The sequence below is a fragment of the Salmo salar genome, chromosome ssa06 (assembly GCF_905237065.1).
Source record: "Salmo salar chromosome ssa06, Ssal_v3.1, whole genome shotgun sequence".
Lineage (NCBI taxonomy): Eukaryota > Metazoa > Chordata > Actinopteri > Salmoniformes > Salmonidae > Salmo > Salmo salar.
In genome coordinates, this window is record NC_059447.1 from 10,430,062 (window position 1) to 10,445,233 (window position 15,172).

General features: G+C 46.0%; 1 protein-coding gene across 1 annotated transcript in view; it reads left to right on the forward strand.

Annotated features, from left to right (window-relative positions):
* Positions 1-1,167: 1,167 nt before the first annotated feature.
* LOC106606331 (heparan sulfate glucosamine 3-O-sulfotransferase 3B1) overlaps positions 1,168-15,172 on the forward strand; it is an 80,607-nt gene continuing 66,602 nt past the window's right edge. Inside the window, exon 1 of the mRNA XM_045719724.1 lies at positions 1,168-2,233. Within this exon, the coding sequence (XP_045575680.1) occupies positions 1,647-2,233 (587 nt within the window). The 5' untranslated portion in view covers positions 1,168-1,646. The remainder of the gene's footprint in view (positions 2,234-15,172) is intronic.

Sequence of the window (15,172 nt, forward strand, 5' to 3'; positions counted from 1 at the left end):
AATCTGAAGATGTGAAGGACCAGGACACCTTTAATGTGTCCACTTACTGTAATCTGAAGATGTAAAGGACCAGGACTCCTTTAATGTGTCCAGTTACTGTAATCTGATGGGAGATGTGAAGAACCAGAACTCATTTAATGTGTCCATTTACTGTAATCTGATTGAAGATGTAAAGGACTACAACTCGTTAACACAGTTTTTTTGGGGCATTATCAAACTTATATCATATAACTGTCTGACTCCTGCTTTATAACAGTCAAAGTCATCTCCAGTAGGCCTGCTGAGAAAACTGTTTCCAACTTTCTGAAGAAAATGGGTTTTCTGTTGGAACATGCCTGGGTGTATGGATTCAGATAAACACAGAGCACACACGCACACAAAGACACACAAGCCCTCCCCATATCTAGCCGTGTGTGTGAGTGTGTGTGATGAGATAAGGGGATTACAGTGTCAGTGTGGTGGTTCTGGTGAGACTGACTGACATGGAAAGCTCTTCAGTAATCCTCATAATCCATCTGAACACAATGGCTGCCCCCTGACCTTCCCTGGCCCACACACACAAGAAGGGGTACACACACACCACTTGTAGCCTATACTTGTTATACTGTACATTACAAGCGCATCTTGACTACCCGCTGTTGCGCAGTGAAAGAATGCAACTTTACAAACTAACCATTCACCCTGGAACCGCAGGAGATTCAGGACATCTGCCCGCGTCGTGCCACGTCCTTTCAGAACGTCGTGTGCTCGTGCTGATCTCTCCGCATTAGACTTTTGTCTTGTCTGCTCATGCAGAAAAGCACTTGTTCTAGCGGTAGATATTCTGATGCTAATTCCAATGGCAGTAAACAGATGTTGTGTTGAAGCTGCCATATGTTTGGGGTGTATAAAAGGATGTTTAAAACGCTATAATAATATTTGCTTTTGCATTTCAGCGGGTTGGATAGAGGATTCGGCTACTTCGCCGACAGGCACACTTCAGTGACAAAAGTGGATTTCCTTCAACAATTCCAGTCTATTAAAGTAAAGAAATAACAATTGTTTTACAAATTATTTATGTAAAAAAAAAGTCTATCATATTTTCAAGTTTTAAATATTAAACACGAAACACTTGTGGTGAAAACCTAAAGTTAAAATCAGCCTACATTATAAGGTGACTATTACGCACGTAGCCATGATGTGTGAAGGGTTTATTGGCCTATAACTCCTCATTGGAAATAAAGCAACAGATAATTATCTCTCACCATAGTCTTCTAGGATTGGTTGACTCTACTGTCAATCATACGCCCCAAGTCTAAACGGGATGAATGGGATGTAGGCTGCTCATCTGTTCGCCGTAGTGCGCTCCCTCTCGCTCACACGCCTGTTGGCCAAGTGATGGGAAACAACCGCCGAGAGTGTATTTTTACGCACAGGGCGCGGACACACCTGCCCCGAGTATCTTTTCGTTTCGTTTGGAATTCCGTATGAATGGAGCTGGAAAGGAGATGCGCTCATCACTAAATAATAAGAAGTCCGTTATAAACAGCGTGTAGGCAAGTTGTGGAAATATGTCAATTTCACCAGGATTTTTGCAGTGGAAGAGGAGCAAATAACTTTTGCCAATATGCGTTTTTGGATTATGACTCGTCTCGCCCGACTGTCCTATGGAATATAGCCCAATATATCAGAACCTGCATGTTGTCTCATCATCCCCCGTGAAGAATAAACTCTTTGTTTTCTGCATCATGTTGTCCCTGTGGGTGTATATGATATATTGCTGCGTCGGATACTGTTCAACCATGCCAAGTCTGATGGTCAGTACAGCCAACAGTAAACATTCACAACATCTCAAAAAAGTTGACCCTAACAGAACTCAACCCCGACTCCACAACGAAGGGGACTTGGAATCCGAACACCAAGAAGACCCGTTAGATTCTTTAGATCCGTTATTCGGCGCTTCACCCAGGGACTTGTTAAATAATGAGAATGATTTGGACAGCAGAGGAGGGGAGGACTGGGATGAGATTCGAAGCGAGCAGAGGACGTTGGATAATAATGTCGTGTCAAGTCTCTTCAACGAGTCAGGGCCGGTGGAGAGTAAGAAGTTGCCCCAGGCGATTATCATCGGGGTGAAGAAGGGAGGCACACGGGCGCTGCTGGAGTTCCTCCGGGTGCATCCAGACATCAGAGCTGTTGGGGCCGAGCCGCACTTCTTTGATCGGAACTATGACAAGGGACTGGAGTGGTACAGGTACATTTCATACACTTAATAACGTTAACTGATTAGAATACAAACTAATTATGTATATACTACTAAAATAATTCATAATTTGCCATTTAATTGAGCCAATCTATTTAATTTAATTTATTTTGTATCCATCTTCATTTCTAGACTACTATTCAGTCTATAACACATACATATGTCACAGGTTGGCTTGTCGATGAATGGGTTTCTGAGAAACACCGTTATTTTTAAAGTCACAAAGAACATCAAACAAAACCTCAAGGCTGTCAAGGAAGAATATCTATCTTTAGAATAGTATGTTTGCTGGCCTCTATATCTCTTCACATAGCTGTTGGAGGACGAATTCATACAGTGTCTTTAAACACGCCTCTAAGATAACATGCAACACTAAGATTAGATGGACATATGGCCATTGTGCTGAGTGGAAAAAATAACCAGATTGATTAGCATGGATTTAAACACACACACACACACACACACACACACACACACACACACACACACACACACACACACACACACACACACACACACACACACACACACACACACACACACACACACACACACACACACACACTCACGCACACACATCATGCACACACATATGCACACACCACACACATAGAATAGAAATAGGCCTACTCCACACAATGGTAACAATTAGTTAAAGTAATCAGTGCCTGTAGCTAAGTTAAGTTAATTAAAGTCGTGACCATTCATTGTGGCTCGTGTGGTTGGTGAATATAGGCCTACAGTAGTTCTGAAAAACTGTAACATGAATGTGCAGACACTATGGGTATCCAATGGAATGTGTTTATGAATGTATATCCTGTTCAAGGTGAAAATAAAACACATTTTCATTGGCCAGTAAAGCTATAATAAAGCTATAATAAAGTTATAATGAAGCTAGAAGTCTCTCCTCACAGTGTGATAAGTGTGAACTGAGGAATGTATCACTCTAACAGCTGACTACCAACTAACTCAAACAAATCTAAATACCACCTTGGTGTAATAAAAGAGTCCATATAAAGTATAGTCCTGAGTCATAGGGAGAGCCCTAAATGGTACCCATAGGCTCTGGTCAAAAGAAGTGGGAATAGGGTGCCATTTGGGATGCTGCCTATATTGGCCTAATAAAAGGGCCCAAATTCAATTATGCACCTTAAATGACACATAGAAACTGACTTGTTTGACAATTCCTTCTAGAGCTCAGACAAACATTCTACAGCTTCCATTCAGTTTGACTGTTCCTTCTAGAGCTCAGACAAACATTCTACAGCTTCCATTCAGTTTGACTGTTCCTTCTAGAGCTCAGACAAACATTCTACAGCTTCCATTCAGTTTGACTGTTCCTTCTAGAGCTCAGACAAACATTCTACAGCTTCCATTCAGTTTGACTGTTCCTTCTAGAGCTCAGACAAACATTCTACAGCTTCCATTCAGTTTGACTGTTCCTTCTAGAGCTCAGACAAACATTCTACAGCTTCCATTCAGTTTGACTGTTCCTTCTAGAGCTCAGACAAACATTCTACAGCTTCCATTCAGTTTGACTGTTCCTTCTAGAGCTCAGACAAACATTCTACAGCTTCCATTCAGTTTGACTGTTCCTTCTGGAGCTCAGACAAACATTCTACAGCTTCCATTCAGTTTGACTGTTCCTTCTGGAGCTCAGACAAACATTATAGAGCTTCTATTCAGTTTTTCTTCTGGAGTTTAGACCCAAACAGCACATGGTTTACTGCCAGGAGTCAACAGACTAAATCATGACATCATCCCCTAGCAGCCAGAAGCATCGTAATTCAATTGAGTGCTCCCGGTTCCAGGTATTGATTCTTAGGCTGTAATTCCCTTTACGACAACACAGCTTTAACCATGCCTGGTTCCCGAATGGCACCCTAGTCCCGATATAGTGCACTACTTCTGACCGGAGCTCATAGAGCTCATATCACACTATGTAGGGCATAGGGTGCCACTTGGGACACAGAATGAGTTAATTTCAAATTCCAGGGATCCAAAGCTATAGGAACAGTGAACAGTTAGCCCAGTGTTCAACAATGTGTGGTTGTAATGATCAATATATCAGTGCATCTCAGTGAGTTCTCAGTGTTAGCTAGACAGTTTCAGGAATTCTGTGGTTTTGATTGAAGACAGAAAAACATGAGCTGGAAGACAGTAACGTCTGAATGACATCTGACGTATTTATGTTAGTTAAAGGTGAACCTGCAACAGCTCATCCTCTGGCTCAGAACTGGTATTTCTAAACACATTAGAGCTGCAGGTTCATGACTGTGTTGGCCTACAGTAAGTATCCACAGTGGGGAAACACAGTGCAGTTGTCTCTGTAGGATGTCATGAAAGAACCCTGTAGCTGATTCCCTGGAGTGGTTGTTAGGTTAATTAAAACCCCTCAGCTTGAGTAAGCCCAGCCAGACCATTCAGACCCCAGCCAGACCATTCAGACCCCAGCCAGACCATTCAGACCCCAGCCAGACCATTCAGACCATTCAGACCCCAGTCAGACCATTCAGACCCCAGCCAGACCATTCAGACCCCAGCCAGACCATTCAGACCCCAGCCAGACCATTCAGACCCCAGCCAGACCATTCAGACCATTCAGAACCCAGTCAGACCCCAGCCAGACCATTCAGACCCCAGCCAGACCATTCAGACCATTCAGAACCCAGTCAGACCCCAGCCAGACCATTCAGACCCCAGCCAGACCATTCAGACCATTCAGACCCCAGTCAGACCATTCAGACCCCAGTCAGACCATTCAGACCCCAGCCAGACCATTCAGACCCCAGCCAGACCGTTCAGACCATTCAGACCCCAGCCAGACCATTCAGACCCCAGCCAGACCATTCAGACCCCAGCCAGCCCATTCAGACCCCAGCCAGACCATTCAGACCCCAGCCAGACCATTCAGACCCCAGCCAGACCAGTCAGACCATTCAGACCCCAGCCAGACCATTCAGACCCCAGCCAGACCATTCAGACCATTCAGACCCCAGTCAGACCATTCAGACCCCAGTCAGACCAGAGCACCATGACCTCAGACAGCCAAGGAACACTACGGCCACCCCTTAATGATGCTTCTGTTCAGGGACTAGGGAGGGAGGGAGGGAGGGAGGGAGGGGAAACCCCACAGGTCTCTGTACTAATGACCATCACTAGTGACCGTCATCACCTTGGATCAACAGAGTCATTTCCCTCTACTCTGTCTTTTAGTGAAGTCACAGTGGAGGGAGGTCACATGGTTATCCGAGGTCACATGGTTATCCACATACCAACCAGTAAACTTACTGTTAAAACATTCTAGATGATCAGAAAGGGTGCCAGTTATTCGGTGCTTACTTGAGCTGGCCCAACTCTTTCACCATGGAGGATAGTCCTCTTACCATGAGGTTAGTTATTTCACTGTTGGTCCTAACTTTATCCTTAGGAGGGGATGGACAGGGAGAGGGTATGGTGTGGCTTGACTAACTCTCGTAAAGCCTCCACCACTGTCTAATTATCAGTCAGTTGCCTGGGGAGAGGAGGTGCAGGGGAGGGGAGAGAGGGGGCTGAGGAGCAGCTCTGCTGGGTGGCCTGGTCCAGGCCCGTCCCCCGTGGAGGCATTGATCTCTGCTGCCCACATCTCCACACTGTTGGTCCAACAGTGCTGTAGAAGCCCCCCACCCTGCAGTCTAGAGCCACACAGAGAGGAGAGGCCATACACATAGAATAACTACAGCACACAATATGGTCGCCTTGAAAGGGGATTCTCATCTAGTCCTTCTATTTCTATGGCCAAGGCCTGGCGCAGCGGGGACTCCGGCCACAGATATAGCTAGTTGGCCACGCTTTCACAGAATATAGACATACTTACACCAAGATGCAGAAAGACAGGATCTGCCAGACAAATTGTAGGCTGCATGCTCACTCATACAGGAGGGAGGGAGCGCGGAAGTACGGGAACTCCCAAAGGCCGTGGGAATGTTTTTTTCCATTCCATTCCATCCTTCCTCCTCCTTTCTCTATAAGTCACTGTTTTATTTCTCAGTTAGACTTCTTGACTTATTCTCTTCTTGATACTATGAATTTAGAGAGGAGGACATCTGGGCACCACATGCTGCTGGAATCAAAAGGCATGAAGTGATCCTGGAAAATGGACCCATTCTGTTGAAATGTGACATGAAGTGATCCTGGAAAATGAACCCATTCTGTTGAAATGTGACATGAAGTGATCCTGGAAAATGGACCCATTCTGTTGAAATGTGACATGAAGAATTCCTGGAAAATGAACCCATTTTGTTGAAATATGACATGAAGTGATCCTGGAAAATGAACCCATTTTGTTGAAATATGACATGAAGTGATCCTGGAAAATGAACCCATTTTGTTGAAATATGATAGTGTGGGGTTTTTCTATTCTCGTCAGTTTCCAGAGGTCCTTTTTTGTGAAACAATGATTGGTTATATTCTAATCCTCTGCTTGCTATCTCACTGACATTGTCAGAGGATGGGAAACAGTTATTCTAACCCCAAACAGAGCTGCATGGGAGCTGGGTGGGAGCTTGGTAGGAGCTGGGTGGGAGCTTGGTGGGAGCTGGGTCGTTGGTGGGAGCTGGGTCGTTGGTGGGAGCTGGGTCGGAGCTTGGTGGGAGCTGGATCGGAGCTGGGTGGGAGCTGGGTGGGAGTTTGGTGGGAGCTGGGTCGGAGCTGGGTGGGAGCTTGGTGGGAGCTTGGTCGGAGCTTGGTGGGAGCTGGGTCGGAGCTGGGTGGGAGCTTGGTGGGAGCTGGGTGGGAGCTGGGTGGGAGCTGGGTGGGAGCTTGGTGGGAGCTTGGTGGGAGCTGGGTGGGAGCTGGGTTGGAACTGGGTTTGGGATAGGTATATATAGTGAAAGATGGGGTTGAGTCCCAAATAGCACCCCATCCCCTATATAATGCACTACGTTTGACCAGAGCTTTATAGGCCCTGGTCAAAAGTAATGCCTTTTCTAGGAAATAGAGCGCCATTGGGGATGCAGCCAGAGAGAGGGCAGTAAATTGAAAGTGAGTCTTTAGAATCTGCAGCGGCGGTGGGGGTGTACAGCTGAAAGAGGAGCAGAGGAACCCCTGGGGTTTATATTAACCCTAGTGATAATAGAACAGGGCCATTAGAGTGAAACGTGGTTTCTCTTCACTTTACGTTGTATGCAAATGTCCCTCAGGAGCGGGAAAGTGCTTTTTCAACAAACACAGCTTGAAACCTTCGGAACGTTGCCTGCAAATGGAACTCTGGGTTCTGGAACTCTGAGGCTAGCAGGATGGACAGATTGTTAACACTACGCCTCAGTTTTCTCTATTCTGTTCTGAAAGTTGACTCTCCTCCTGAGGTCTTTCAGAGGGAGAAGTTGCATTTCCCTTCAGGTAGTTCATACAAGTCCATTTGGTTTTCTTTTTGCTGACTACAAACCCTTAGTAGTTTTTATGGACACAGGGGAATAAAATGGTTTAAGAAGCAGGAAAGCCATCCATGTAGATTCTTCCCAGCTAAATTCAATGCATCAGCATATTGATAGGCAGGAAAAGAAGAGAACATCTGTTGAGAATGAGGAAAGGGCCCAAAGGGGCGGTATAGGACTACACTAGGTATTGAAATATGCTGACATTTGTTTCTGAACATTCCCGAAATAGTTGACTTTTAGCTGACTCAGCTATGTGAACAGTATTGGTTAAGACCTACTTTTACTTCTCCGAGTTCAATAGCTGGAAAACTAAAGTTAATCTCTCATCAAACTATTATCAATCAGGGATGGAAACTGTCATTTCAGGTGGTAAAACCCGGGGTTTTATTGGAGGTCATCAGACCACAGCACTTTGTCAGACACTTAGAAGAACATGGAAACATTGTGGATCAGTTCAGTTGTTTAGTTCTCTCCTTCTCTGTCCTCCTGGAGTTGTTTAGGTCTCTCCTTCTCTGTCCTCCTGGAGTTGTTTAGTTCTCTCCTTCTCTGTCCTCCTGGAGTTGTTTAGTTCTCTCCTTCTCTGTCCTCATGGAGTTGTTTAGTTCTCTCCTTCTCTGTCCTCCTGGAGTTGTTTAGTTCTCTCCTTCTCTGTCCTCCTGGAGTTGTTTAGGTCTCTCCTTCTCTGTCCTCCTGGAGTTGTTTAGTTCTCTCCTTCTCTGTCCTCCTGGAGTTGTTTAGTTCTCTCTTTCTCTGTCCTCCTGGAGTTGTTTAGTTCTCTCCTTCTCTGTCCTCCTGGAGTTGTTTAGTTCTCTCTTTCTCTGTCCTCCTGGAGTTGTTTAGTTCTCTCCTTCTCTGTCCTCCTTGAGTTGTTTAGTTCTCTCCTTCTCTGTCCTCCTGGAGTTGTTTAGTTCTCTCTTTCTCTGTCCTCCTGGAGTTGTTTAGTTCTCTCCTTCTCTGTCCTCCTGGAGTTGTTGTTTAGTTCTCTCCTTCTCTAACCTCCTGGAGTTGTTTAGTTCCCTCCTTCTCTGTCCTCCTGGAGTTGTTTAGTTATCTCCTTCTCTATCCTCCTGGAATTGTTTAGTTCTCTCCTTCTCTATCCTCCTGGAGTTGATGTTTAGTTCTCTCCTTCTCTAACCTCCTGGAGTTGTTCAGTTACCTCCTTCTCTGTCCTCCTGGAGTTGTTTAGTTCTCTCCTTCTCTATCCTCCTGGAGTTGTTGTTTAGTTCTCTATCCTCCTGGAGTTGTTGCTTAGTTTGCTCTTTCTCCATCCTCCTGGAGTTGTTGTTTAGTTCTCTCCTTCTCTGTCCTCCTGGATATGTTGTTTAGTTCTCTCCTTCTCTGTCCTCCTGGAGTTGTTTAGTTCTCTCCTTCTCCATCCTCCTGGAGTTGTTCAGTTCTCTCCTTCTCTATCCTCCTGGAGTTGTTGTTTAGTTCTCTCCTTCTCCACCCTCCTGGAGTTGTTGTTTAGTTCTCTCCTTCTCCATCCTCCTGGAGTTGTTGTTTAGTTCTCTCCTTCTCTATCCCCTGGAGTTATTGTTTAGTTCTCTCGTTCTCCATCCTCCTGGAGTTGTTGTTTAGTTCTCTCCTTCTCTATCCCCTGGAGTTATTGTTTAGTTCTCTCGTTCTCCATCCTCCTGGAGTTGTTGTTTAGTTCTCTCCTTCTCTATCCCCTGGAGTTATTGTTTAGTTCTCTCCTTCTCCATCGTCCTGGAGTTGTTGTTTAGCTCTCTCCTTCTCTATCCTCCTGGAGTTGTTGTTTAGTTCTCTCCTTCTCTATCCTCTTATTACTGATCAGATCCTCTCGTACTGTAGACCTGTACATCTCTAATGTTATTACTGATCAGATCCTGTCAGACTGTAGTTCTGTACATCTCTGATGTTATTTCTGATCAGATCCTGTCAGACTGTAGACCTGTACATCTCTAATGTTATTACTGATCAGATCCTGTCAGACTGTAGTTCTGTACATCTCTGATGTTATTTCTGATCAGATCCTGTCAGACTGTAGACCTGTACATCTCTGATGTTATTACTGATCAGATCCTGTCAGACTGAAGACCTGTACATCTCTGATGTGATTACTGATCAGATCCTGTCAGACTGAAGACCTGTACATCTCTGATGTTATTACTGATCAGATCCTGTCAGACTGTAGACCTGTACATCTCTGATGTTATTACTGATCAGATCCTGTCAGACTGAAGACCTGTACATCTCTGATGTTATTACTGATCAGATCCTCTCAGACTCTAGACCTGTACATCTCTAATGTTATTACTGATCAGATCCTGTCAGACTGTAGACCTGTACATCTCTGATGTTATTACTGATCAGATCCTGTCAGACTGAAGACCTGTACATCTCTGATGTGATTACTGATCAGATCCTGTCAGACTGTAGACCTGTACATCTCTAATGTTATTACTGATCAGATCCTGTCAGACTGTAGACCTGTACATCTCTGATGTTATTACTGATCAGATCCTGTCAGACTGAAGACCTGTACGTCTCTGATGTTATTACTGATCAGATCCTGTCAGACTGAAGACCTGTACATCTCTGATGTTATTACTGATCAGATCCTCTCAGACTGAAGACCTGTACATCTCTGATGTTATTACTGATCAGATCCTGTCAGACGAAGCCTGTCTCTCTGATGTCATTACTGATCAGCTCCTCTCAGACTGTAGACCTGTACATCTCTGATGTTATTACTGATCAGATCCTCTCAGACTGTAGACCTGTACATCCCTGCAGCAGCTAGGATAGAGCCATGAGTTGGATTACCAAAGTAATTTATCAAACAAATCACCTAGCAGGAAACATATAGTTTTGGGCACGAAGAAGTTTCTTTTCCAGAATATTTTGACCTGTACATCTCTGATGTTATTACTGATCAGATCCTGTCAGACTGAAGACCTGTACATCTCTGATGTGATTACTGATCAGATCCTGTCAGACTGTAGACCTGTACATCTCTAATGTTATTACTGATCAGATCCTGTCAGACTGTAGACCTGTACATCTCTGATGTTATTACTGATCAGATCCTGTCAGACTGAAGACCTGTACGTCTCTGATGTTATTACTGGTCAGATCCTGTCAGACTGAAGACCTGTACATCTCTGATGTCATTACTGATCAGATCCTCTCAGACTGTAGACCTGTACATCTCTGATGTTATTACTGATCAGATCCTCTCAGACTGTAGACCTGTACATCCCTGCAGCAGCTAGGATAGAGCCATGAGTTGGATTACCAAAGTAATTTATCAAACAAATCACCTAGCAGGAAACATATAGTTTTGGGCAGGAAGAAGTTTCTTTTCCAGAATATTTTGTCACATTTTACTGAACATTTATTTTGCTGACTGTATATCGCTCTGGATAAGATAGTCTGCTAAATGATCAAAATGTATAACTGTAATTTATCCATCCTTGCCACCCTGACAGAGGTGTTGGTTCTGTTGTTCTGTTAACAGCAGGAAGGCAGAGAGTGATAAAACTGCTACGTGGTAGCGCAAGGCTGAAAGTGAGAGATCTATGGGTGGCAAGTAGCTAACCGAAAGGTTGCTGGTTCAAATCCCCAGCCATCTAGGAAAAACATCTGTTGATGTGCCCTTGAGCAACTTAACCCTAATTGCTCCTGTAAGTCTCTCTGGATGAGAGCGTCTGTTAAATGACTCAAATGTAAAACCAGAAGAGTGCATACACATTACGCCTATTCTCCGCCCTTCTCCTCTCATCTTCTCTCTAGACCTGGGCCTTCTTCCAACTGTTAATCAGGTGGCCTTGATTCCTGCTGCTGCATATTGCTGGTATGAGAAGAGTCGAGGAGTGGATAGAAAAGGAGAGGAGGAGAGCATGGGAAAGCCTTTCTCTGCATTATCTGTGTTGAAAGGAATGCTGTAGAGATATTGGACATACGAGCACAGTGAAGAAGGCACTGAGTGCACAGAGAGAGAGAGAGTGATGAGAACGTCTTTTACACGGTTGATAAGAGAAAGTTCCACCGGTATCTATGGCCAAAGAACGGCCTCATCGTTCCTTCTAAGAAGCTGTTCTCTTTGATTCATGTCTGGAACTTGTCTCACAGAAATGTTGCCAGATTATTCTGAGTGTCTGCATACCATCGCCTCTTATCCAGTGTTTGGTGGTCTGAGGAGAGGAGTGGTTCCCAGTAGTAGACCCTATAGTCCTGGTAAATCCTCCCCTCTGAGCTGGTAGATAGTAGTAGACCATATAGTCCTGGTGAATCCGCCCCTCTGAGCTGGTAGATAGTAGTGGGCCCTATAGTCCTGGTGAATCCTCCCCTCTGAGGTGGTAGATAGTAGTAGACCATATAGACCTGGTGAATCCTCCCCTCTGAGCTGGTAGATAGTAGTAGGCCCTATAGTCCTGGTGAATCCTCCTCTCTGAGCTGGTAGATAGTAGTGGACCCTATAGTCCTGGTGAATCCTCACCTCTGAGCTGGTAGATAGTAGTGGACCCTATAGTCCTGGTGAATCCTCCCCTCTGAGCTGGTAGATAGTAGTAGACCCTATAGTCCTGGTGAATCCTCCCCTCTGAGCTGGTAGAGAGTAGTAGACCCTATAGTCCTGGTGAATCCTCCCCTCTGAGCTAGTAGACAGTAGTGGGCCCTATAGTCCGGGTGAATCCTCCCCTCTGAGCTGGTAGATAGTAGTGGACCCTATAGTCCTGGTGAATCCTCCCCTCTGAGCTGGTAGATAGTAGTAGGCCCTATAGTCCTGGTGAATCCTCCTCTCTGAGCTGGTAGATAGTAGTAGACCCTATAGTCCTGCTGAATCCGCCCCTCTGAGCTGCTAGACAGTAGTGGACCCTATAGTCCTGGTGAATCCGCCCCTCTGAGCTGCTAGACAGTAGTGGACCCTATAGTCCTGGTCAATCCTCCCCTCTGAGCTGGTTGATAGTAGTAGACCCTATAGTCCTGGTGAATCCGCCCCTCTGAGCTGCTAGACAGTAGTGGACCCTATAGTCCTGGTGAATCCTCCCCTCTGAGGTGGTAGATAGTAGTAGACCATATAGACCTGGTGAATCCTCCCCTCTGAGCTGGTAGATAGTAGTAGGCCCTATAGTCCTGGTGAATCCTCCTCTCTGAGCTGGTAGATAGTAGTGGACCCTATAGTCCTGGTGAATCCTCACCTCTGAGCTGGTATATAGTAGTGGACCCTATAGTCCTGGTGAATCCTCCCCTCTGAGCTGGTAGATAGTAGTAGACCCTATAGTCCTGGTGAATCCTCCCCTCTGAGCTGGTAGAGAGTAGTAGACCCTATAGTCCTGGTGAATCCTCCCCTCTGAGCTAGTAGACAGTAGTGGGCCCTATAGTCCTGGTGAATCCTCCCCTCTGAGCTGGTAGATAGTAGTAGACCCTATAGTCCTGGTGAATCCGCCCCTCTGAGCTGCTAGACAGTAGTTGACCCTATAGTCCTGGTGAATCCGCCCCTCTGAGCTGGTAGATAGTAGTAGACCATATAGACCTGGTGAATCCTCCCCTCTGAGCTGGTAGATAGTAGTAGGCCCTATAGTCCTGGTGAATCCTCACCTCTGAGCTGGTAGATAGTAGTGGACCCTATAGTCCTGGTGAATCCTCCCCTCTGAGCTGGTAGATAGTAGTAGACCCTATAGTCCTGGTGAATCCTCCCCTCTGAGCTGGTAGAGAGTAGTAGACCCTATAGTCCTGGTGAATCCTCCCCTCTGAGCTAGTAGACAGTAGTGGGCCCTATAGTCCTGGTGAATCCTCCCCTCTGAGCTGGTAGATAGTAGTGGACCCTATAGTCCTGGTGAATCCTCCCCTCTGAGCTGGTAGATAGTAGTAGGCCCTATAGTCCTGGTGAATCCTCCTCTCTGAGCTGGTAGATAGTAGTAGACCCTATAGTCCTGCTGAATCCGCCCCTCTGAGCTGCTAGACAGTAGTGGACCCTATAGTCCTGGTGAATCCGCCCCTCTGAGCTGGTAGATAGTAGTAGACCATATAGTCCTGGTGAATCCTCCCCTCTGAGGTGGTAGATAGTAGTAGACCATATAGAACTGGTGAATCCTCCCCTCTGAGCTGGTAGATAGTAGTAGGCCCTATAGTCCTGGTGAATCCTCCTCTCTGAGCTGGTAGATAGTACTAGACCCTATAGTCCTGGTGAATCCTCCCCTCTGAGGTGGTAGATAGTAGTAGACCATATAGACCTGGTGAATCCTCCCCTCTGAGCTGGTAGATAGTAGTAGACCCTATAGTCCTGGTGAATCCTCCCCTCTGAGCTGGTAGACAGTAGTGGACCCTATAGTCCTGGTGAATCCTCCCGTCTGAGCTGGTAGATTGTAGTGGACCCTATAGTCCTGGTGAATCCTCCCCTCTGAGCTGGTAGATAGTAGTAGGCCCTATAGTCCTGGTGAATCCTCCTCTCTGAGCTGGTAGACAGTAGTGGACCCTATAGTCCTGGTGAATCCGCCACTCTGAGCTGCTAGACAGTAGTGGACCCTATAGTCCTGGTGAATCCTCCCCTCTGAGCTGGTAGATAGTAGTAGACCCTATAGTCCTGGTGAATCCGCCCCTCTGAGCTGCTAGACAGTAGTTGACCCTATAGTCCTGGTGAATCCGCCCCTCTGAGCTGGTAGATAGTAGTAGACCATATAGTCCTGGTGAATCCTCCCCTCTGAGGTGGTAGATAGTAGTAGACCATATAGACCTGGTGAATCCTCCCCTCTGAGCTGGTAGATAGTAGTAGGCCCTATAGTCCTGGTGAATCCTCCTCTCTGAGCTGGTAGATAGTAGTAGACCCTATAGTCCTTGTGAATCCTCCCCTCTGAGGTGGTAGATAGTAGTAGACCATATAGACCTGGTGAATCCTCCCCTCTGAGCTGGTAGATAGTAGTAGGCCCTATAGTCCTGGTGAATCCTCCTCTCTGAGCTGGTAGACAGTAGTAGACCCTATAGTCCTGGTGAATCCTCCCCTCTGCGCTGGTAGACAGTAGTGGACCCTATAGTCCTGGTGAATCCTCCCCTCTGAGCTGGTAGATAGTAGTGGACCCTATAGTCCTGGTGAATCCTCCCCTCTAAGCTGGTAGATAGTAGTAGACCATATAGTCCTGGTGAATCCTCCCCTCTGAGCTGGTAGATAGTAGTAGACCCTATAGTCCTGGTGAATCCTCCCCTCTGAGCTGGTAGATAGTAGTGGACCCTATAGTCCTGGTGAATCCTCCCCTCTGAGCTGGTAGATAGTAGTAGGCCCTATAGTCCTGGTGAATCCTCCTCTCTGAGCTGGTAGATAGTAGTGGACCCTATAGTCCTGGTGAATCCTCCCCTCTGAGCTGGTAGATAGTAGTGGACCCTATAGTCCTGGTGAATCCTCCCCACTGAGCTGGTAGAGAGTAGTAGACCCTATAGTCCTGGTGAATCCTCCCCTCTGAGCTGGTAGATAGTAGTAGACCATATAGTCCTGGTGAATCCTCCCCTCTGAGGTGGTAGATAGTAGTAGACCATATAGACCTGGTGAATCCTCCCC